Raw genomic sequence first — 23,671 nt, forward strand, 5'->3', positions numbered from 1 at the left:
CTGTCCTGTAGTTTGTTATGTTTAGGTAGTTCTTAGAGAAAATGTTACCGGTAGATTTAAATTGGGTTGTTCAAGTGTCACGGGATTTTATTTAACTAAAAAAGTTAAATAGTACAACGTGGAGAATCAAACTTATTCCCAGACTACACGACCATCACCACCACTCCGTGTGAAAACCTCGGACGCACAGCTGTCGATGTCCCACAATGCAACAGTGATCTAGCAGCGGCGGCTAACCACCACATTTGACCCTGTGTGTGCCATGATGATAAACTAGACATCCGGGCTGTGTGCATGGAAGATGGCGACACTTACCCTTCCTGGTGAATGGATCAAAAACTGGGAAAAATCAGGAAAACATGAGTTGTGAGTGCATCTGAATTTCAACGCAGTGTTGAATTTTGCATTTGTTTACCCGTTGTTTGCGAATAAAAAGTATCAAGAATGACGTAGCTAGCATTCAAATATAAGGCCGGTCTTTAGGTGTGTTAGCTTTAGCTAAGCAGCTAAAAGATAAAGTGGCTTACAAGTGTCACTTACTTAAAAAACAATACGTGTAATTTAGTTGCTGAGTATTGAATATAGTTAATTTGGTAGACTTGTGAAAAGAAGACTTCAATGGCTTTGAACGTCACCGTGGAAGCTAATGCTGTCTGCTAGCAGTCAGGCTAGCTTTACGCTCCCATTTGATTCGCCGTCAATGTGTAAACACTATGGCTGTTAACGCTAAGCGAGCTAGCATACACATAGCATACTCTTCTGTTGGTTCGATATCGCACTATCCAGTAAACTGGCGTAAATGTACTTCCAAAGTTCAAGGAATTAGCAGCCATCAACTTCGAGCAGACAACCGAGAATCAGCTGGCGAGAAAACCCCTTGGGCAGCCTGTTATAAACCTTAACACTAAATAATCGTGTGGAGGGAAAACAACGGACATTGACAAAACGCTTTAGCAGATTAGCCGTAACGTTAGCTACACTAATTGTTGTGTTGAATTCCTTTTCGTATGCTTTAATGTTTAGGCGGGGAAGCCTGGAAGAATAAAGATGACGCTTTTTGATTCAGTGTAACAAAACGTATCATTTGACGATATATTTTTTTAGGAGATGAAGATTTTAATCATAATGTTAACCTAGCTACAGCTAACGTCATACTTTTCTTAGCTGGCGTTAATTTCACCTAGATAATGGTGTAAGATAGCCGCTGTACGGTTTGCATAGAGACTGTGGACATAGCCAAGGTTATTCATCGATGCACATCTGTGCGCTTGGTGCTGTATAAAGGCATCTCGATTACCAGAGTCAACTTTATCACTAACATTACATGTCAAACTTAATAATTTAAGCAGTACTGTAAAAGCCTCTCCCAACACCTTGATGTACGGCGACTGTTATCTTAAAATTAGTTTCTTTAGAACAAAAAATACAAGAAAAACGTTGCGTGAATGATAATTTCACGCATTAATTTTGTGCGCTGCCATCGCCTTTGAGCTGAGACACAATAGGCTCATCCACAGTACTAGCTACGATTATGTGCTGTAGGCCTTACATATTTAAGAAAGGCCTGCAGTGGGATGCACCAACTCAAACTCTCGTTCCACTATCTTGTGTCAATAACTGATAGCACTTTAACTGGAAATTATGCCAAACAGTTGCAACTACGGGGTAACCATTAAAGTATTTCCATCAAGGCAAATTACCCGTTATACCAAAGCTGAGTACATTGCAGTGGAAGTGTTATTTGGCAGCACAGTGAGATGCCATCCTCTGTGATGACAGGCAGTAAATGAAAAGGTGGATTTCGTGTTGATACTAAAAGTATCACATTGTTATTACTTAACCAATATTTTTGACCTTATAATTCATTGATATAAAACATTGTGGACCTCTGGATCTACATCTTTTTTTTTTTTTAATATCATTTAGTCATACCAGTTGAGTTGCAATTAACCAGTCCCAGAGGCCAGGGTTTAGTTTAAAGTGGTGAAAATGTTGTCAGCCTCATTATACAAATAGCAGCTTTGCTTCGTTTGACCTTAGAGGCTCCGGCAATCCAAGGTGTCCGCTTGCTGTAACTCTGACTTTTTGTAGCATTTGCACTTCTTGTTCACAGTGTGTTTAGCACCTGACAAGCTGTTATCTCTAACAATTAAGCTGATGGACTGCGTTGAGTTTCTTACAGAGGAAAGGAGCTAGTGTGCTCCAGTGTGTGTAATTATACCTTTTAATGAATGGGATGTGCATGGCAGAACGTGCTCGATTAGTCTGCCTTTGTCATCACTACTTCTGATATTTTAATACCAGTCAAGCTGTCAACTGGGTGAACCGTAAGTCTTTCAATCCACCAGCTAAGCTATTGGACTAGTCACAGTCAGTTTAAGAGGGAGAAACATGGCACTCAGTAAATACTAACTATAAATCTGTGTGAGTGTTTGGCAACAGAAAAGGTAAGGGTTGTCCCGCCCAAAGATTCAGTCAGTAATCAATCCAGCAAACATAAGAGCCAGTGCTATTGTTATATGCACACACAGCAGTTTCAGCATAAATACTCGTGTAGTGACAATGTAGGTAATATAATATTTCTTGAGTTACTACATTGATAATTAGGATAAACCTAAAGCTTTATCCGGTGTAATGTTAAGACTGGATTAAGGCGTAAATAATGCAATAGTGTTATGTGATCTAAAAATATAACTTGGAGGAAGTGAACGGGATATTACAAGAATAATGTTATGTAGAAATTGTTGGCACGGAACAAATGGATTTAAATAAGTTTTCATGCATCCTGGTTCGTTCATTGAGCTTTATAAGGCTTTTCATCATCATGTTTTTGTACTCTAGTTTAATTTAAAAAAGAATTCTCTCTTTACTTCATAGTGTACAACTCTGCAAAGACCTTACAGAGAAAGCAGATCATGGAAGTGAAATTAAAGGTGAGTTGAGTGTGACCCTCGTTCCTTTAATAATATTCTTGTATGCATCTGTCACTGTATTTTAGCTTGCTCTTCATGCACACACGTCCATTTTGGGAATTCTCATAGTTTCCAAAAAGAATGCAAAAGGTTTAAAATTATTTACCAAAAATAGATTTAAAAAATAAAATCCATGAATTTCAGAAGTGCTGTCTAATTTTTGAAACACGGTACTATTCATGTTTAACAATGGCTGTAAGGTAGAAGGGAATTAAGCAGCCCATGTGGAGATTTCTGTTTGGTGTGTGCTGACACATGTCACAAAATTTCAGATAACACTGTAATCAAGTGATTTTATATCCAAAAGGTCAAATTTAACTAGGGCTGTTCGATATAACGATATATATCGGATGACGATACAAAAACATCTGTTGTTTCCTATTACGCTATCGTTTGTTTCGTGGCGTCATAAAATAAACTGTTTACAGCAATATTTTTTTCATCGTTTTGATGCTCACTGTAGTGGATATATTAATTAAAGTTTTCGCTTTCTCTTATATTTAATATAACCACACTATGGACGGACAAACGCCTGTTTTTACATGTTGTCGTTAGCAACAATGACGGTAAAACCACCGCGTAGCTCCGCTGTCCGCTTGTTTGTTTTCCACGTAAACCTTTCAGAATAAAGCTCAAGATCCTGTTGTGACTTTTCAAAATAAACTGAATCACGTGAAAGAGTAAGCATAGAGTTTACGGATGAGAAGAAAAAAAGAGCCGTCAGGTGCTAAAAAATAAACCTTAGACTCGAACTAAGAAAGAAAATGGTGGCCGTTACAACTTATGTCTAAAAATGTATAGTTTCTTGCATCGGTTAAAACACTCGACTCCAGGTAAAGGACGCCCAGCTGGAAACACTTCACGCAAGTCGAGTTGCCCGAGATTCACAGAATTTACATAAAATATTACATTTTTGTGATTTATATCGTTGACAGGACGATAAATGTCTTATATCGGGATATGAGATTTTTGTCATATCGCACAGCCCTAAATTTTACTGTCATGTTGTGTTCTGGAGAAATACTTTCCTGGCTGTTATTCAACAATGCTGCACTGAATCACTTACACTAATCTTTGATATGTTAGATATGTTTTAGTTTATGTTATGAATTATTTCTCAGTTACTTGTTTTATTTTAGTATTAGATAAAACTTGGCTTGTGTTTTTGTCTGTTTACCCCTACAGACATACAGACTGCCTTATATGAGCTCTGCTGGCAAGTTGTACAGGGGAACCTCAAGTTGGATCTTGTCACCAGCGTCCTTGGGGACATGATGGTACATGTGTTTTTAGCTTGTTGTTTTTACCTCAGGTTTTTTTGTTGTTGTTGTTGGGCTTCTTTGTTTTTTTTCTTATTACCACCTCATGGTTTAACAATATTAACCCAATAGCAATACATCTCAAATTTTCTTTTTGTGTATAAAGTTCTGTATGTCAGGTGTATAAACACTATCATTTTATTTTGGCACATAATGGGTTCAGTATTTCTGTGTAATTATACGTCTGTTTAAAGATATGATGGTAATTTGCAGATGCTAAAGAAACAAAATCTACCCACTCACAAAAGTTGTGTTATTAGAGCTTCTTTGTACCGTGTAACAATAGATTTTGCCAAGCCTAAAACATTTGTACTTATCTTTTGTTTTGGTTTGTTTTCAGGAACTTCGAGAAGACATGCCATCAGTTTTAGCAGATGTGTTCAGTATACTAGGTAACTTTTGTGGTTTTGAGTTTCTTTGTTTGTTTTTTTTAATGCTATGATGATTGATATGTTTTTATTGCTTGTTCTTTATGTTTGTTTACTTTCATAGATTTAGAGACTAGTGCACTGGAAGAAAAAAACAAACGCGACCATTACACACAGCTGGTCGGAGCATGTTTGGTAAGTATTCCTTTCTTATCAGCTGATAGAACAAATTGTATGGCGCTTTCCATTTAAATTTGTAGAGGCCTTACTGACTGTCGTGTCTCCAATAAAGTACACACAAAATTAACTAATTACTTGCTTTTTTTTGTTTTGTTTTTTCCCAGTTTTTTGTCCCTGAAGCCATTCTGAAAGAGAGGCTGGATCCAGAAACTCTTGAGTCCCTTGGACTTATAAAACAAGCCCATCAGTTCAATCAGAAAATTGTTAAAATCAAGACTAAACTATTGTAAGTATAGAGATGTGATAAAGATGTAGACGTAGATAAGGTGCTTCATAAGTCCTTTCAAGATTTGTGTAACATTTCTTTTTTTTTTTTTTTTTTTTTGTCAGTTACAAGCAGCAAAAGTTTAACCTGCTAAGAGAGGAGAACGAGGGCTACGCCAAACTAATCACTGAGCTAGGCCAAGACCTGTCGGGGAATATTACCAGCCATATTGTTCTGGAGAGCATCAAATCCCTCATAGGTAACAAACTGCTTTTTCATTGTCACGGCTTCACACATGGCGCTTCTGTTATCGTTTACACACTTCTTAAGGGTGTTTTTATCTCTCTCTGTCACTGATAGCCATGGCTGGAGACATTATGTTTTCCTGTTGTCTAATAGGATTAAATGATAACGTAATTGCATTTTAAATCCAAATGATTAAAGGTCTGCTTCACTGTAGAATGCTTTGCAAAATCACACTTTCTGGCCATCATTCAGTGCCGTGGCTCTTTGTTTTCAGCATCAGTTTTGTTAACCAGACTTTATAAACTCAGTATTTTTTATTAATGTTTTTCAGTGTCTCTACTGCATATTATGCGTCTGGACAGTGATGATTTTAAATTGATACTTGAATGTGTGGTTACTTTAGTGTATGATAAATTGACAATATTGGATTTCATCAGTCTGAGATCAAAGGAATACTATTACAAGGCAGTTCAGATACAGAGGGGTGACCTAAAAATAAAAACCTGTATCCCTGTCCCCTACAGTAAAGAGGTCCGGTGGCTCTGCTGTTCTGTGTTAACCTTGCATTATAGCAGCACAATTTGTGGACTAGCTGTTTTGTTTTTGTTTTCTTAAGTTCTCATTTTTGGCTGCTTAGTTTTCCTGATTATTTTGCCTGCAGGATGTTTCAACCTAGACCCCAACCGAGTATTGGACATAATTCTGGAGGTGTATGAGAGTCGATCTGACCAAGATGAGTTCTTCCTGTCCCTCATCAAGTCTTACATGTGTGAGCCTCTCACCCTTTGCCACATCCTGGGCTTTAAGTTCAAATTCTACCAGGTGAGAACATCATAAAAATAAAAGAAGCCAGACTGTGTCCAGCAGTATAGTAAATGACCTAAAAGTTATTACCTGTGTTTTAAAATGTTTCCTATAATTGTAATCTCTAAATCATATTTATCACTTCTGTTTTCTTTGTTGATTTATGTTCTTTTTCAGGAGCCCAATGAGGAAACCCCAAAGTCACTTTACCATATTGCTGCTGCTCTCCTTCACTATAACCTGATAGAGCTGGAAGATCTTTACGTACATGTAAGGAAGAGACCTGCAAATCCAGATATTTACTACATTAGTTATAACATCAGCTAAATCTAGGCTTATGGATCATATATGCCAAAATTTACTGTTAGTTCAAATATGTTAATTGTGACTCTTGTGGACAAAACATTGCTTCTAGACTGAATTTTTGTTTTTTTTGTTTTTGTGCTTTTGTGCTTTCCCAGCTTATGCCACTAGATGCCGCCATCATAGAGGAGCACAAACGAGACATCTCAGAGGCAAAGCAGATAGCTCGCAAGCTGGTCATGGTTGTGTTGCCCTCTGAGAAAAGTGAGGACAAAGAAAAGGACAAAGAGAAGGAAGAGGAGAAAAATGACAAGGTGATGAAGGGTTTTTTTTCTTATTATGGTTGCATGCAGGTCTGTTCAGGATGGATGGTGAGCCAGATGTTTGCCAGTGATGCAATATAAAAAGGAACTGTAGCAGAACTGTCTAGTTGGAGCAGAATTACTATAGTTGTGTATTTTACTTAGTTTTTACTTCATTTACTTTCTAGAGTGAGTTTTAAGATTTTAGTTTAGTTTTTTTTTATTGTTTAAAATGTTCCTTTTTAAGTTTGGTTTTTATTACTTTGAGTGTTTTTGTTATTATGATGCAGACAGTGTCTTATAGAACACAGAAGTTCAGAACATTGCAAAAATGTTTTTTATTTTAGTAGTTCTTAAAGTAGTTCTTATTATTTTAGTTTTAAGTCGAGTTGTTCTTTTTTTCAGTTAAAGTGTTTTATCATACTCAGTTTTAAGCTTCGTTTTAGATCACTGGATTGAAATAGAGTAACTTTGCTAAGAGAATAACATAAAAAATCACATTTTATTGTATAAATGGCTTTTTAAAAATCATTTAAGTGTTCCTTAGTAGAAAGAAAAATTTGGAACTTTACTGTACTAACAAGGTTTGATAGCTATGGGTAAAATAAAAGAGATGTCAAAATATCAGTTTCCAAACTAATGTTCTTATTTTTTTGATTTCTAAAATATAAAATTCTGACTTTCTCCAAACAAAAACATTGATTCAGTGTGTGACGGCGTAGGCTAGAGAACAACTGATTCCAGCAAAAAAAGAGGCAAGAAGTATGGTGTGCAACTGAAGGCACTAACATCTTAGTGCCACCTCTTTGTCAGTTTTTGTGACAGCAGTTGTGCTTAGTTCTTGCGTCTGCTTTAATTACATTAGTGAATGTTACTGAACGTTGGTATATTTAACAATAGACTGACACTTAGTTGCTCTTATTTTTTTGTGCCTACAGCCACCTGATAACCAGAAGCTTGGTCTGTTGGAAGCGCTGCTCAGGATCGGAGACTGGCACCATGCCCAGAGTATTATGGACCAGATGCCTTCCTTCTATGCCACTTCTCACAAGGCCATCGCGCTGGCACTCTGCCAGCTTGTGCACCTGACTGTGGAGCCTCTTTACAGAAGGTGCTGATTTCATGTTTCATTTACTGCACACCATGTGTAGTCCGAGCCAAAAGAATGCACAAGTACATCTTATTTTACACCTGGTTTGAATTTTTCTCAGTTTTATGTATACAAGCCCACTAGGACATGGGACATAGACAACTGATTTGGAAAAAAAATATGAAATTAAACACAAACTTTGATATGCTGCTCTGTATTTTTTAGGGCTGGTGTTCCTAAAGGGGCAAGAGGATGTGTAATGCACCCACTAAGGAGCAAGCGGGCCCCTAAGCCTGCAGAGAGCTTTGAGGACCTAAGGAGGGACACATTCAGCATGCTCTGCTACCTGGGCCCTCACCTCTCCCATGACCCTATTCTCTTTGCCAAGATTGTGCGTCTTGGCAAGGCATTCATGAAAGAGGTACACCACAAACCACCCACTATTTGTTTTCTACATCTATAGTGCAGCCTTCATCTAATTTTGACTGCTATTCTGTTTTGTTTTGTTTTGTTTTGTTTTGTTTCTCAGTACCAAAGTGATAACAGACCTGAGGTGAAAGACAAAATGGTGAGCATAAAGTCACATGGTTGTTACCTATAGAAACACTGATATTTATTTATCTATATTTAATGGATTAATTTTTAGTTTATGTGACTTTGAAAAGCTTATTCATGCTGATGATATCTTCATCATAGGACACACTGTTGAGCTGTTTCCTGAGTATTGCAGACCAGGTGCTACTCCCGTCACTCTCTCTGATGGAGTGCAATGCTTGCATGTCTGAGGAGCTGTGGGGTCTCTTCAAACTCTTTCCCTACCAACATAGGTAAGGAGACGCACAGGCACACACTACGCTGCACATAGTATCACTCACTGCATGTGGTGCTGTGTAATTGTTGGTTCGTAAACCCTCAGGTGTCACTCGAGGATGGTGTATACCAGCTGCCAAAGAACAACTACCATACACAGAATCACGCTCAGTTCTTAAAACAATGCTTGGTTATGCAAAGTGAAATCTGTGGCTCTGTGTGCAATATACTTTTTTATTTCCCTAAGCAGTGTAGGAATTTTATTTTTAGAGCCTTTGATGGGACATTTTCACACAGCGCTGATAGGCAGTGATGCTCCACATTCCCAGAGGACTTGTTTTACTTCTGGTTGTACATGTCAGTTTGTCAGCTGATAATACAAACTTGTAGATTACCTATGATAGTTGCACTTTGAAATACAGTGAAAGTTTCTGCATACTGATCTGTCTTGACAGTGTCAAAAGAAATTATTTCCTGTATGCTACAAATGGGCAGGTACTGTAGCTCATTTGCCAGTGTGTTGTAAAGTGGGGTTGACATAGTACTAATGAGTGGATGCATCTTAAAGATTTTTTATTAGTATTATTATTACATCTTTCAAATATGACAGTTAATTATTTGTTTCATTTTGTGAAGCATGTGAAACAAATTAGACATTCACATTGCTGTCTTGACAAGAGCAAATGAGATGCATAAGAAAATTCCTAAACTGCTCTGAACTGCAACTTTGATGAACTTTACTTCCTTGAAAGCGTGGTCTGAGTTCTTATAGTTGTAAAATTGTAGATTCTTAATATGTCATACATTGCCATTCTTACCAGTGTTTTTAAGTATTTACCTTTGCTTTCTCATTATGTGTTCCCTAAGGTATCGGTTATATGGGCAATGGAAGAATGAGACATATTCCAGCCATCCATTATTGGTTAAAGTCAAAGCTCAGACCGTGGATAGGGCCAAATACATCATGAAGTAAGTAAAATGTTGGATCATCTTTTCAGTCATCTAATATTGTTGAATCCTCAAGTGTTGATCGATCTTTTCATATTATCTTTCAATTATGTGTGGTACATTACTAACTAAGGAACAAATGGTTGGATAATGGTCGAATGTTAATCACTGTTATCATTGCATGACACTGAACAAGCAGGAGCAGATGAAAGTTTACTGTGTGTGTGTGTGTGTGGTCTTAACAAGTAATTGTGAAATTTAAAAAATGTTGTTATTGTTGTTATTATCATTATTATTATTATTATTATTATTAATGGAAACATGCAGAGATTTGTTTGGTTTTTAGTTAACCACTTCAAGTGAAGCTTTGTCTTAAGCACAGTTAAACATGAGCATGTTGAACAGCAAAAGGATTTAAAAGAGAGGCTTATTTTTGATGCTGGGCAAGTAATTATCCTAACACTGTCCTGCTACTGGGGGGGAAAAAATTAGTAACAGTTCTTTTATTTTAAGATGACAACCATAAAAACATTTTCCAACTGCTTTGAAACTTACAGAAGTGACAGTTTTTGCTCACAGTGCTCTTTGTGTCATCTTGTGTTATTAAATCTTTTCTCTCCCCTGTCCTTCCTTTTCTCCACTCTTTAGGCGGTTGACCAAAGAGAACGTGAAACAATCTGGAAGGCAGATTGGAAAACTGAGCCATAGTAATCCCACCATCCTCTTTGATTATGTAAGTCCCTTTTATTGCAATTATTTTATTTTGCTGTGTGTGTCCACAAACTACAAAGAGCAACCAATCCTGCATTTTATGGCCGTAAGGAAACACTTCTCTAAACATGTAGCACCTTTTTTTTTTTCTCTATTCCATACAGTTGCCAGTAAGATTTCTCTCTCTGTCCTACAGCAGGCTTGGTTTCCGATTACATGTTTTCAAGGAATTGCTGATGTCTAGCGTCCTGCTTGCAAATTCTACATCCATTTACCAAATTTATAGGCACTTGGCAAAAACTAAATGGCAGGAAGTGTTTGCATGGAAAATGTGGAAATAAAGCAAAATGTTTTGAATGAAATTTGTTAATACCCATACACATCAGTAGGACATTTTGTTCTGCATCTGTGAGACTGATTTTAACAAATCCGTGCACCTCACAATATAAAACTGCTCAAATGAGCATCTTATCTGTTTCAGTATATTCAGACACAGTTTTTTATATGTAGTAAATGCAATAAGGTGTGGTGTAATGTGTAATATCCTGTGTAGTTGATCATTTTTCATCCTCCTCCTTCGTTGTTTTATGGCAGATCCTGTCTCAGATCCAATGGTACGACAACCTCATCAGCCCCGTGGTCGACTCCCTGAAATACCTCACATCCCTCAACTACGATGTCTTGGCCTGTATCCTACACTTTTTTTCTTTCTTTTTTTTCTTTTTTCAGTTTGTTAACAAGTGTGTGTGTTTCTGAGTTGTGAGGGAGTTGTCCATCTGTGTTGTTCCTTTTAACTCTGTCTTCAGATTGCATAATTGAGGCTCTGGCCAATCCTGAGAAGGAGAAGATGAAGCACGATGACACTACCATCTCCTCGTGGCTTCAGAGTGAGTGGCTTTACGGTTTCATTTGCATGAAAAAGAAAAGAAATTGTTTGATATTTTAATGAATATCTAACAAACACCTGTTCTTCTGATACGCCAAGGCCTGGCAAGTCTGTGTGGAGCTGTGTTCAGAAAGTACCCGATTGAGCTGGCTGGCCTCCTTCAATATGTCACCAATCAACTGAAAGCAGGGAAAAGGTGAGTGGTTACTGTTTAGTAGTGACAGCATAGAATTACTAACTTGCGAGTCAAAGGACCGATGGATTTTTTTCCTTTCATATCACTTTGCCTGATAAAATATTTTTTAATAATCATTTCAAATAACAAAAGATACATACTTGCTGTACAACTTGTAATATCACTACCGAGAAATCAGAAAATATTTAATTTTAGTTAAAGAAAAATCATAAAATCTATTTAAGGAGATGAGCACGAGGTTGTTTTTGGCGGTCAGTGTCTACTTTGCTTTGTTTCTTATTTAAACATATGAGGAACTTCACTCTTTTTACTGCAGTTTTGACCTGTTGATCTTGAAAGAAGTGGTGCAGAAAATGGCTGGCATTGAGATCACCGATGAGATGACCTCGGAACAGTTAGAAGCCATGACTGGAGGCGAGCAACTCAAAGCCGAGGTATGTACAATTGTCATTTTCTAATGCAGTCTCATTAGAAAGAGCTGTAAGATTTCCTGAACCCATTGTTTTAACCTCAGCGCAGGTACACGGATTATGAGTCTGATTCTCTTTGCAGGGTGGATACTTCGGCCAGATCAGAAACACTAAAAAGTCCTCTCAGCGTCTGAAGGAGGTGCTTCTGGATCACGAACTAGCACTACCGTTGTGTTTACTCATGGCCCAGCAACGAAATGGCGTGGTTTTCTTGGAGGGTGGAGAGAAACATCTTAAACTTGTTGGACATCTGTATGACCAGGTACTCACCCTGTCACAGTAAAATTAAACAGTTGACTGTCCTTGCATTTGACAACTACCGGTAAATTGAAATTCTAATGAAATTCTCTACTACACATCTAACAACAAAAACTTAAGAGACTGTGTTTTATTTGTTCCTATATATAATTAATCATTTACTTCCTGCAGTGTCATGACACATTAGTGCAGTTTGGTGGTTTTCTGGCCTCCAACCTCAGCACGGAGGACTACATCAAGCGGGTTCCCTCTATTGACATCCTTTGTAATCAGTTCCACACTCCACATGACGCTGCGTTCTTCTTGTCTCGGCCAATGTACGCCCATCAGATACTGGTGAGTAGATTACGCTCAATTTTCTCAACATACTGCCTTTGAATTGTCTCAGTCCTTACGGGCTTGATTTCCCTTATTGAAACAAAGATTTCAAAAAAGTGGGTTGAAAATTGCCTGAACTCGAGTCTTATGAATAAAATGGAAATATTTTAAAAAGTAACTTTGTTGTTTAAGTTTTAAGACTTTATGCTATATCTGTCTCTTCACAAGTTTTTTTTGTTTGTTTGTTTGTTTGTTTTGTTTGTTTTTTTGCTTGATTTGCTTAAATGAAGAAATGGATACCGTTTATTAACTTGAAAAAAATCAGGGTCCTTTAACTTCACGCTCTCTTCTTGCAGTCTAAGTATGATGAGTTGAAGAAGGCAGAAAAAGGTAATCGGCAGCAGCAGAAGGTGCACAAGTATGTGGCGGCCTGCGAACAGGTGATGACACCGGTACATGAGGCTGTAGTATCGCTCCATCCAGCCAGGGTCTGGGATGATCTCCGTCCTCAGTTCTACGCCACCTTCTGGTCCCTCACCATGTATGACTTGGCCGTGCCACATGCTGCCTACGAGCGTGAGGTCAACAAGCTCAAGGCGCAGATCAAGCAAATCGAGGAGAACCCTGAGATAGTGAGTAGCTTGTTGAGAGTTGTTGCTGCACAGCAGGTTGCAGATTTAATACAGAAATTATGTTTTTGTTGTGTTGCTCACAAGATTTTAATCAGTGTAATTTCCTAAATCAAAGAATGCTAAGATAATCTCTGTAAGGGTGAAGTACTTGTAAAATGATTGTGATCAGTAATTCGGTGTATTTTTGAACTGTTTTTTGTTTGATTTATTTCCAATGTAGCCCTTGAATAAGAAAAAGAAGGAGAAGGAACGCTGCACTGCACTGCAGGAAAAACTACAGGAGGAGGAGAAGAAGCAGCTGGAGCATGTCCAAAGAGTTCTGCACCGCCTCAAACTGGAGAAAGACAACTGGTTATTGGCCAGTAAGTGATTTAATGTTTGGTGGTATTGATGTATCTTAGTCAGCTTGTGCACAGTCTTTCAAAATAAGAAAAGAAAATAGTGAATCAATTTTCTTTTGACCCAAAGAGAAGGCTCAAAATATAAATTCTGCTGCATTATTTACAAGCGTTTCTAGGTTCTCACTAAGCAAACATCCAGCGGCTGCATGGCTGCAGTGATGCCTTCATACTATTACATACGTATGTAATAGTTCTTGTTTTCTTGTTGTTCGTGTTATTTTCACCTTGAACTCCCTTTAGACACAGCCAGTAACTAGTAAGTCAGTTAATGTAATAATGGGGAATAAAGCTGATGTAATGCCATCATTCATGAGAGAAGATATAATGTCCATTGTTTTACCAACATAAATCTAAATACTTATTGACAGAATCCACAAAAAATGAGACCATAACAAAGTTCCTGCAGCTCTGCCTGTTCCCTCGCTGCATCTTCTCATCCATCGACGCGGTGTACTGTGCCCGATTCGTTGAGCTTGTCCATCAGCAGAAGACTCCCAACTTCTGCACCCTACTGTGCTACGACAGGGTAAGAGGTTGTGCATGACAACAATATTTAACCTCCATTTTTAGAGCTTCTTAAAGCCAAAGTGCTTTAGAAAGAAAAATAATAAATATTCATAATGTGATTAATAAACTAGGCTCTAATTCATCCCGCTCTACAGAATAGAGGGAGTAGCAATAATCCATTAAAATAAAACGTCTTTATCATTGAGTGGTTCTTCAACCATTCAAGTGAATCGTGTTAAGTTGAAGTGATATGCTAAGAAGGTTCAGCTGAATGATGATAAGCATAAAAGCTTGAACGCTTACCATAATTTGTGTGGGCACTGCCCCTTATTTTCCAATAATATACATGCACATTATAATGTATAGATCATGCTGCCTTAGTCGTTAAGTAAAAACTGTCCGCTGTGTCCTTGGCAGGTGTTCTCTGCTATCATTTATACTGTGGCCAGTTGTACAGAGAATGAGTCTCACCGCTATGGACGCTTCCTCTGCTGCATGTTGGAGACGGTGACCCGCTGGCACAGCGACCGTGCCATCTATGAGAAGGTGTCCATGTCTACATGTTCTGTGTTCCTGGAAAAATTTCTGCTGCGTGTTGAGCTGGATGTGAATCTTTCTTGTTTTTGTGCGGTCGTAGGAGTGTGCCAATTATCCCGGCTTCCTCACCATCTTCAGAGCCACAGGCTTTGATGGAGGAAACAAAGCAGATCAGCTAGATTATGAAAACTTCCGCCATGTGGTTCATAAATGGCATTACATGCTGACTAAAGTGAGTTGCCTGTTTAGCATTACTCTTCTATTATATTCAGTCCAAATGATTTTAAGCATAGCTCTTAATGGTGTGTGTTTAACCATGATCTTACCCTTTCTTTCTCCCCCAACCAGGCATCCGTTCACTGCTTGGAAACAGGAGACTACACCCACATCAGGAACATTTTAATAGTACTTACCAAGATCCTGCCCTGCTACCCGAAAGTCCTGAACCTGGGCCAAGCACTAGAGTGCCGTGTCCACAAGATCTGCCTTGAAGAGAAGGATAAGCGACCAGACCTCTATGCCTTAGCAATGGGGTAACATTGTGTGCTGATCAGCTCTATGTGGAGCTTATAGTTAACATCTATCACGTGAAGTGGGGTTATGAACTCTTTTCAGACATGTAGGAGTGGAAGCTTGTATCTGTAGCTGAGATGATTATGTTAAAATATGGTTGGTGCACTTGATTTTTAGCCCCAGAGTGGAGATGGTTGTTAAGTGTTGATAATTGAGCCTTTAATAGGTGGTAAGGTGACTTTAAATTGGAAGAACCTAATGCCACTGAGCCATTAAAGCTACAAAGAAAGTCCATTGTCTCTAATTTTAAGTATGCAGACAGGACAGAACCTGGATTTGTATAAACATTTTAGTAAAAATCCTATATGCAGTGAATGTTGTTCTGTGAACGTTTTCACTGTGTATAGGAAAGGATTGCGTAGGATATTGATCAGCACATACAAGTGTGTGTGTTTGTGTGTGCTTGTGTGTAATCTATGATTAGACAAATACACTGGGGTTTATTTTAGCTGATATTTACCAGTTTCTAAAAGTTTAATTTTTGCACTGCGTGACACTGAGAAGTTCTTTTAGAAGTTTATCTTCTGTTGCAAACCGTTTATGCGTCTTACAGTTATTCAGGTCGCTTGAAAAGCCAGAAGGTGCACATGGTCCCTGAGAATGAGTTTCACCACAAAGAGCAGCCAGCACGCAGCGCCACACCTGCCAGTCAACAGAACGGCCCCGGCAGCACAGGCAAGCCTGCCACTAGCACAAGCAAGACCGAGGAGGGGACTTCAGAGGACGGTGGTGAGTGAAGGATTTAAAAATGTGACAGCTACCCCCTTTCTCTATAATCTGACAAACACTAAATTCTTTATTGTGTATGTCTATATTACTGTTTTCCCACAATAATGCAGCATAAACACTCAGTGCTTCAGTTCCAATATGAAAGCCCGTAATTTTAATAAACCCTGTCCGACTATTTTTTTATTTTTTTATTTTTTTTGGCAGATCGGGCCAAGGATAAATCTCAGGGGACCACAAAGCCAGTGAACAAAGCCAACAGTGCAGCAGCCAAAGTGACCACCAGCAATGGCAACGGTGCTCTCAACAGGTAGGAGAATAAAACAAAGCTTTAAAAAATCCACCAGTTTCATCGGCTGCTGAAAGTGTGTGCAGTTTGTTTTGTGATACAGCAATGTATAAATAAAATATAATTGAGTGTCGGATTCAGAAGATTGCTCTGTGAAGCATTTTCAATTCAATGGTTTTGAAAAGGAAAAATGTCTCTCCGCAGCACCAAAGCCGTTAAAGAACGGGACGACAAAGAGAAGAGTGGGAAGGAGAAAAAAGAGAAAAAAGAAAAGACACCCGGCAGCACACCAGAGGCAAAGGCGGAGAACCGTCGGGAAAAGCAGAGAGACGAGAGGGCAGGGAAAGAGGAGCGGGTGGTGCGAGAGGGTAAGGAGAAGACCCCGAAGGCAGACAGGGAGAAAGTGAAGCCAGAGGAGAAGAGTGGAAAAGACGACAAGGTCAAAGCCGGGAACGGGGAGCCCATGGAACCGTCCAGGGAGCGTGATGCTGTCAAGGAGGCCAAGAGCAAGGAGAAAGGAGACAGGAGTGCTGTGGCCGGGTCCCTCAAGTCACCAGGTCCCAGATCTGAGTCTGCTGAATCTGAGAGGGGTAAGAAGCTTTTCCAGTGGTGTTAGACTGCTCATGAAAGTGTGCGGTAACATTTTGACTTCTCTGTCAGGCCTCTTACAAGGTCCGTACAGATCATCTCATGTATTCTTCTACTTCTGCGACAGTTTGTCCACTTGGATGCTGACATGCTTTACATTTGTGAATCACATGAATTCACTTAAGTAAAATTAAATGTTTAGATTCAGCATTTTCTTACTCTTTGTAGCATGTTTGTAAGCCATTAAATGGATGGCACCAATGCACAAATTAACACCAGTGTCCCTCGGCCTGTCTCTCACAGATCACAAAAGACGAAAGCTCGACAGTCACGCTTCCCCGTCCCACTCCTCGTCTGTTAAGGTTAGTATGGCTTGAGGAAGGCTGTGCCAGTTTCTTCTCTATCTGCCGGAGCGTTCCCTGCCGTTGCACATTCCAGCAGCCCAGAAGATCAACAAAGGAGAATTGTCGCACACGGAAATCCCAACCATAGCCATGGGAGTTGGAAAGCATTCCATGGACATACGCATGATATTTTGCAGAATTGGGAGAGATCTCCTCAAGGACTTAGCCAAGAAAATATTGTGTATATTGAGTATTTTCATATTGAAATATTTACCTATTTTCATATTAATGAAAGCAATCAGTGTGCCTTGGGAAGAAAGAAATTTTTTAAGCATTTCTATATTCCATGTGGAGTTTTTTGTTTTTGTTTTTGAGAATAATACTCACCTGAAGAAAAAAAAAAAAAAAAAAAGGCTTGCCAAATAAAGAGCGCTCCATAGGCATTTTTTTCCCCCCCAAACCCGGAGCAGTGTTTTACTACTTGAAATGATGCCCAAGAGTTTTTTCCCCTCCTTTTTTCTGAGCTGTGAAGAGTTCCTGTTTTTTGTGATGTGAAATATTTCGCTAACCCCGCAACGTCCCCTGGATGCAGCACAAAGATGGATGGTGTCCAGCATCTTCCCTGCTGTAGGAGTGCCTCTGCTGCAGCTGAGTCCCTCTTCCATCTCCGCTTGTTGAAACGTCCTTCACGGAGTCTGCACGTCATGAGATGCAAGTCCAGTCAGTCCTGCCGAGCCCCCTCTCCCCCCCTTCAGTGCTATCCCTACGACTTACCAGCCAATGGGATCTTCAGTTGTACTACCTCCTGGCAAGCAATGAGTGGAAAACCAGAGCCACCAGCATCTGAGATCAACGGAGAATGTGAATGTTGCAGTTTTGAATCTACCAAAAATACAGAAGAAAATAAGCCCACCCCTGCAAAGAGAGAGGCAGTGAGGGAGAGAGTGGGCGAAGCCTGAATCGTCTGGAGCGTTGCCCAAACCACTGGAAGCTTGTGATAGGTCTTTAATTTACCCTTCCACCAGAGAAATAGGCTCCATGTGTCTTTTCCATTCCTGAACTGTAAGTGACAGCAACAGTTACCTATGTAGGGATGCAATCAAGCACATAAGAAATTGAGTGATTTGTCTTATATATTTATATACAAACACACACACACACACACAAACGCACACACACACACACACACGCACACACACACACATATATTACTTCCAGCACTTGCACTTTAGATGTATTGAAAACCAGCTGTGGTGTAGGACTTCTATTTTAGGTCAGACATGTCTGTAGTATTAAGACTAGCAGTTATTTCATATATGCTCAGGGTTTTTCTATTTTAAATATTGCAATTCCAGATGATGACTTCTCCTCTATGTTATAACCTTGTCAAAGCCTTAGTCCTTGAAGGTCAGAGGTCAAGGGAGAAGTGTGCTGTTGGTCCGGCCAGCCCCAACTCCCCACCTCCCCAACCCCTTTTTCCAACTCTCTGCTGCTGTCTGACAACCTCCTCCCAATCCCCCACCCCCTCCCAGCTCATCTGTCATCTCCATTCATCCCTACAGGACAATAGCATCGAACCCAAGGAGTCCACATCCAAGGTTTGAATTAACTCTTCTATTCCTAGCTTTTTGTTCACGAGTCAAAAACGTCTTCAGCTTCTCACATGAAAAAGTGTTTGATGTCATGTGATTCGGTCTTTTGTTCTCACACTTTAAAAAATAAAATAAAAATAGTCGCTCGTGTGAACTGCCAAAGCTGTAATGTGCAGTTTCATGTAGAAAATGTTTTCCTTCTACTAAATTACACCTGCCACTTGGAAGAAGTGTGCATGTAGCTTACACTAGACTGCATCAGCTAAAGACTGCATTTAGGTGAATTACACATGACTTGTATTAATTTTCATGATTTTTAGCAGAAACTTTAAGGTATATTTTTTAAAGATGGCTCTAGTCAATTGCTAGAATCATTAGCTTCATTGCCTAAATAATAAGTAAAGTCATTGCAGACTAAAAAAAAAAAAAAAAACCACGAAAAAGCCATAAATACCAAACCGTAATGCCCCTAGTTTTGAGGTTTTTTCTGAAGTTTACCACATCCCTTAACTGACCTACATGACGTGCCAGATTTAGTATTCAAGCTGATAATTTTTGAAGAAACACATTTAGCCATGACTATTGCTATGAGTTTGAGTTTGTGTGCACAAGATTCAGACAGTCTGTTTTATTCCTGTGAGTTAAACATGAAAAATGCTGCTATGTTCAGGTTTTGTTGAAGTATCTGAATTGTTCACCTTTTTTTATGTCAGCAAGGGCAAATTAAATACCGGACAATAGAGACAATAATATGAAGTCCTAGCTGGCTGTGTCCTTAAAAATTTATAACTAATATATGTAGCATTACACGGTACACTTTTATAATGAAAACCATCAGTTACTGAGTACTATGTGCTCTTATAGGGCCATATTTCTTGTTGGACAGGAATATTTTATCAAGACAAAGTAGATATAAACTCAAGTGTCCCTTCATTTCCAGCTGACTGTAACAGGTTTATATTTTTAATCATAAATATAAAGAATCTGTAAATCTTAAAACTTAATCAGCGCAGATTATGTTTTATTAATTAATAGTTATTCATTATAAAGGGTTCAGGATAACATTTTTTCCCACTCTGCCTCTGAGCCAGTAGATTAGACTACCCTCCAACTTCAAATGAAGGTAATTTCATTACTTTGATAGTCTAATGTATTATAACTAATTTATTAGGGGATTTGTTTCATATTATAAGTCTATATTAGTGGGAAAATGATAACTGAACTAAATGTAGTGGGATATGCTCTGCCCTGTAGGCTCACCCCAGCATGCTCCAGGCATCACTGCTAGAAAGAGGCACTGCAGCTACTGTTGGGTTTTTCATATTTAAATTGATCAAACATTTTTATGAAGGACTTTTATTGACATGTCAAATGAGAAAATACTATCTAAGAAAAAACTACTTAATAGTGATGGTACATTTCTTATAATGGTACATGTTTATAATGTCAGCCTTTGACTTAAGACTATAAGATGTGTTCGCATGTCTATGTATCTAGATTCATAAGCACTTTATCAACATCTGTGCTGTAACTCCTGTATTGAAAGCCGGTGTAAGACTTTTTAAACTGCTCTGAAAAGTATATTTTATTTCATTGAAAGCGAATCCCTTGCATGTTCTGTCAAACAGACCTTTTGCGTTATGTAATAGAACTATCAGACTGAGTGTCAGTCACACTGCAACAAACGAGTTTCACAAATCATAAACGATAATAACTTGACTTTAAATAAGTAAATTAGTTGATAGATGTTTTTCTCCTTTGGACTCTTTCGTTGTTGTTCTCGTAATGACAAACAACTCTGCCTTAGTTTAAATGCAGATCTCAGCCCACTCTGAGCCACTGTGAACTCTTTGTTGAACAGTTAGTAGTCACGTGTCACATGACTGAATATCAGTGAGTATTTGGAAATAATGTCATCAATGTAGAGTGATTGTGGGCATATTTCCCCCCCTGCAGTGCTGTATTATGTTTAAAGTTATACTAACACTTAACATAAAGGCACTCCTGCCTGTTTGAGTTGTTTTGGTCTATTCATGTGCAATTGTTTTTCCAGCACCACATGAACTTCAATTCAGTTGCCCGGTCCAAGAGCAGAGAGAGGGAGATGGAGAAGAAAGACTCAGAGAACACACAAGGCCGATCCAAAGAGAAGAAAGAAGAGCGGAAAGAGCGAAAAAGAGTCAGTGTCTAACAGCCTCATTGACTATGTGAAATGGATTTTTTTTTCTCCAGATTTAGTTTTCATATTAGATGGAGAGGCAGTAGCAACAAGGACATAGTTGAAATATTAGTTATTATTAAATCACGTCATTTGTCTATCAGGACCACGCTGTCAACGACCGTGAGACGAGCCAAGAAGCCAAACGCAGAAAGGATGAGAATGGGACCAGTAAGCGTTTATTTTTTGTCCTTAAAAAATCTGAAAGAGCTCTCAGCCAAACAAGAAGAACATAAAATAAAAATTAATGTAAGCCAACATTTTGTTCTTAGATGCCTCCAAAAACAGCAAGAGCACAAGTCCTTCCTGTGACTCCCCGCTGTCGGCCGAGAAAGAGAAGAGCAAAAGATCCAAATCATCTAGTAAAGAGAAGGCCGACTCTGTGAAACCCGAGCGGACGTCCTCTGGCGGCAAGAAGGTCAGACTCAGCCACTGTCGCGCGCTGTCCTGAGCCGTCGACTAAAGGACTTTCTCTTAAGACTTCTGCACTTTGTCGGCATTATTTACTTTTTTTTCTGTTTCCTTTTTGTGCTGCAGGAGTCCAGACATGACAAAGAGAAGTCTGAAAAGAAAGAGAAGAGGGACAGCAGTGGAGGAAAGGAAGAGAAAAAGCAATATCCTTAAATATAAAGCGACATTTCAGTGTGAAGGTGATTTTAATGAACTCTTCGTAAATTGCTGTCTTTATTTCAGACTGTAAATCCCAACCAGTGTAGATGGAGTTAACTGATTTAGCCAAATACACAGTTTTTATCAAGTTAAATAGTGTTTCAAAGATACTTACAGCTGTTCGCGGCACTGAATTTGTTTTCTATTATGGGATAATTACGTTCATTTTAGTATATTATGTGTCAGTACAAACACTCAGATCCAGTAAGGATTGCAGCAGATGCCACATTTACACTTACAACCCAGCCCCGCTGGCTTGTTTTTAACTGGCGCTCTTAACCTCTGCATTGAACTGTTTGATTCATCTTATTTGAACATTTAATGGTCGGCTTATTTCCCCACTGACCCAGTGTGCCAGTCTAAACTGATCATGTGACTTTAACCTCATATTTCTAGGTGGACATTTCAAAGAGCCAGTGTGCCAGTCCCTTTGCTTATAAACCTCATATCAGGCAGGCTTATACACACTTGCAGTTAGTTGTGGGTTTCTTTTGTCGGTGTATTATTTAGAGGACTTTCTCACCACTGCATCGCACTCATTTAACAACCTTTAAGCTTCTATGCTTAAAGACTTTTCTCGTCACTACGTTTTTATGAGCAGCTGTTTCGTCTTTGAGTATTTCACCGTTTCCTTAACAGTCGTACTCATAAATCCTCTGACAAGCACAGATAATGTGCACTAATTAGTGAAGGTAAGATGCATACAGTTTCTTTGTAAGTGGCTTTAACCGTGTGCTCCGTGTCTCATGTTTTGTTCTCTTCTTCTTCTTCAATCCACGTGTTGCAGCGGAACTGGAGAAGCTGTGCTTTTATCTGCAAGACATCTGCAACTCCATCTGTTGTTAACCCATATTCTTTTTTCTTTTTCTTTTTTTTTTGGCCTGATTGGCTTTTTTAGTTTTTTCTTTTTGTAAAAATTCCACCTTGAGTCTTGTTAGTTCTACTCATCTAAACTTACAGATCACCTCATTATTTTTCCATTTCAAACAACGGTAAACCAGCGGAAACTTTTTTTTTTTTTCTCTTGGTGAATTTGTATCCGTTTTTTGTTTTGTTGTTTGTTTTTTGTTTATTATTATTATTATTTGATATGGGCGCAACATGCTGCCGTAATCACAGTGTTATTATCCTAATTAGAAATGTGGTTACTCTATGAAATGATCTCTTGGTTGCATCTGGTCATAGATCCAATAATCTTATGCTTGAAAATGTCTACTTTTTTGTACAGTGTTGGGCTTTTGCTTTTTGCTTGTTTTATTGGAGTTAACATGCTTTCCATGCTCACTTACCTCATATCCTTTTGAGATACGTAGATACTTTTATTTATTTATCTCCACCTTTTAACCCGAGTAAGATGGTAGATGTGAGTAAAATGATACAAAGAACCAGTTTGTATATTGTGTACAATAATAAAGAGGGTAACATGAAATTCACATCATGTTATTTCTGTACTTTTTTTTTTTTTTTTTTTAAATGTCCCATACAGCTCTTTTGTGTTTTTGGTTTTTTTCCCCCCTCGTGTTAAACAGGTTTTTACATAATTTATAAAAATGTCAGTTTGACGTTGATTCAAATGTAGAATTGTAAAGGAAAAAAATCACACACACAAAATCTGATACTCTGTACTCCAAATACGGCTGTTTCAAAATGACTTTTGGAGATTTTATCTGCTGTACTCAATGAGTGTAAGCTTTTTCTTTTTTTTCTTTTTTTTTTAAACGACAACAAAAACAATAAATAATAGTTTTCCTAGTGTGTCAGTTTGATACTGTGTCTCTTTCCTTCTTTTCTTTGCCATGAATGTAAGGACATGCATAAGGAGGATTATCTGCAGGCTAGTCACTCAGATGGATTGGGAGGGATTAAACAAACATCTTAATTTACAGTATTATACTTTAAAGTCAATTCTGTTTACACTTGACCATTTTAGATTTTAATTTTTTAAGCTACTTCACACTGACCTATGGATCATTTAAGCATAAAAAGGATGAACCAGTGCTATGTCTACATCAACAGACAGCTTAGCAAAGCTAATCTTTTAAATAGTATCTTTAGGCACACCATCCACCTGTTGCATTTTATTTTTAGTCCATCCATGGACACAATTTGGCAGACATAAAATAATATTTTGCACCAACAATGTGATTCT

The 23,671-nt window shown here is 38.5% G+C and overlaps 1 protein-coding gene across 2 annotated transcripts; it reads left to right on the forward strand.

The window, feature by feature from the left end:
* The first annotated feature begins 211 nt into the window (after positions 1 to 211).
* On the forward strand, positions 212 to 23,288 carry thoc2 (THO complex 2). Of its 2 annotated transcripts, XM_003456815.5 has the most exons (39): positions 212 to 366; positions 2,878 to 2,933; positions 4,158 to 4,249; positions 4,632 to 4,683; positions 4,784 to 4,854; positions 5,004 to 5,125; positions 5,230 to 5,363; positions 6,012 to 6,172; positions 6,332 to 6,424; positions 6,616 to 6,771; positions 7,698 to 7,870; positions 8,075 to 8,270; positions 8,379 to 8,417; positions 8,546 to 8,676; positions 9,527 to 9,628; positions 10,256 to 10,340; positions 10,913 to 11,006; positions 11,125 to 11,205; positions 11,304 to 11,400; positions 11,717 to 11,834; positions 11,953 to 12,132; positions 12,300 to 12,464; positions 12,803 to 13,078; positions 13,299 to 13,440; positions 13,848 to 14,005; positions 14,404 to 14,532; positions 14,624 to 14,755; positions 14,872 to 15,056; positions 15,650 to 15,825; positions 16,030 to 16,132; positions 16,316 to 16,701; positions 17,003 to 17,061; positions 18,606 to 18,641; positions 20,689 to 20,814; positions 20,958 to 21,024; positions 21,126 to 21,271; positions 21,391 to 21,467; positions 22,168 to 22,214; positions 22,310 to 23,288. In XM_003456815.5, exons 1-38 carry the CDS (start codon positions 302 to 304, stop codon positions 22,193 to 22,195), a joined length of 4,689 nt encoding a protein of 1,562 aa, XP_003456863.1. In that variant the 5' UTR covers positions 212 to 301; the 3' UTR covers positions 22,196 to 22,214; positions 22,310 to 23,288. The 2 variants fall into 2 exon arrangements, with proteins under 2 accessions (XP_003456863.1, XP_005472064.1); XM_005472007.4 differs by lacking the exon at positions 22,168 to 22,214 and having other exon boundaries at positions 21,391 to 21,503.
* Positions 23,289 to 23,671: the final 383 nt, after the last annotated feature.

Source organism: Oreochromis niloticus, linkage group LG10, assembly GCF_001858045.2.
Source record: "Oreochromis niloticus isolate F11D_XX linkage group LG10, O_niloticus_UMD_NMBU, whole genome shotgun sequence".
Classification (NCBI taxonomy): Eukaryota; Metazoa; Chordata; class Actinopteri; order Cichliformes; family Cichlidae; genus Oreochromis; species Oreochromis niloticus.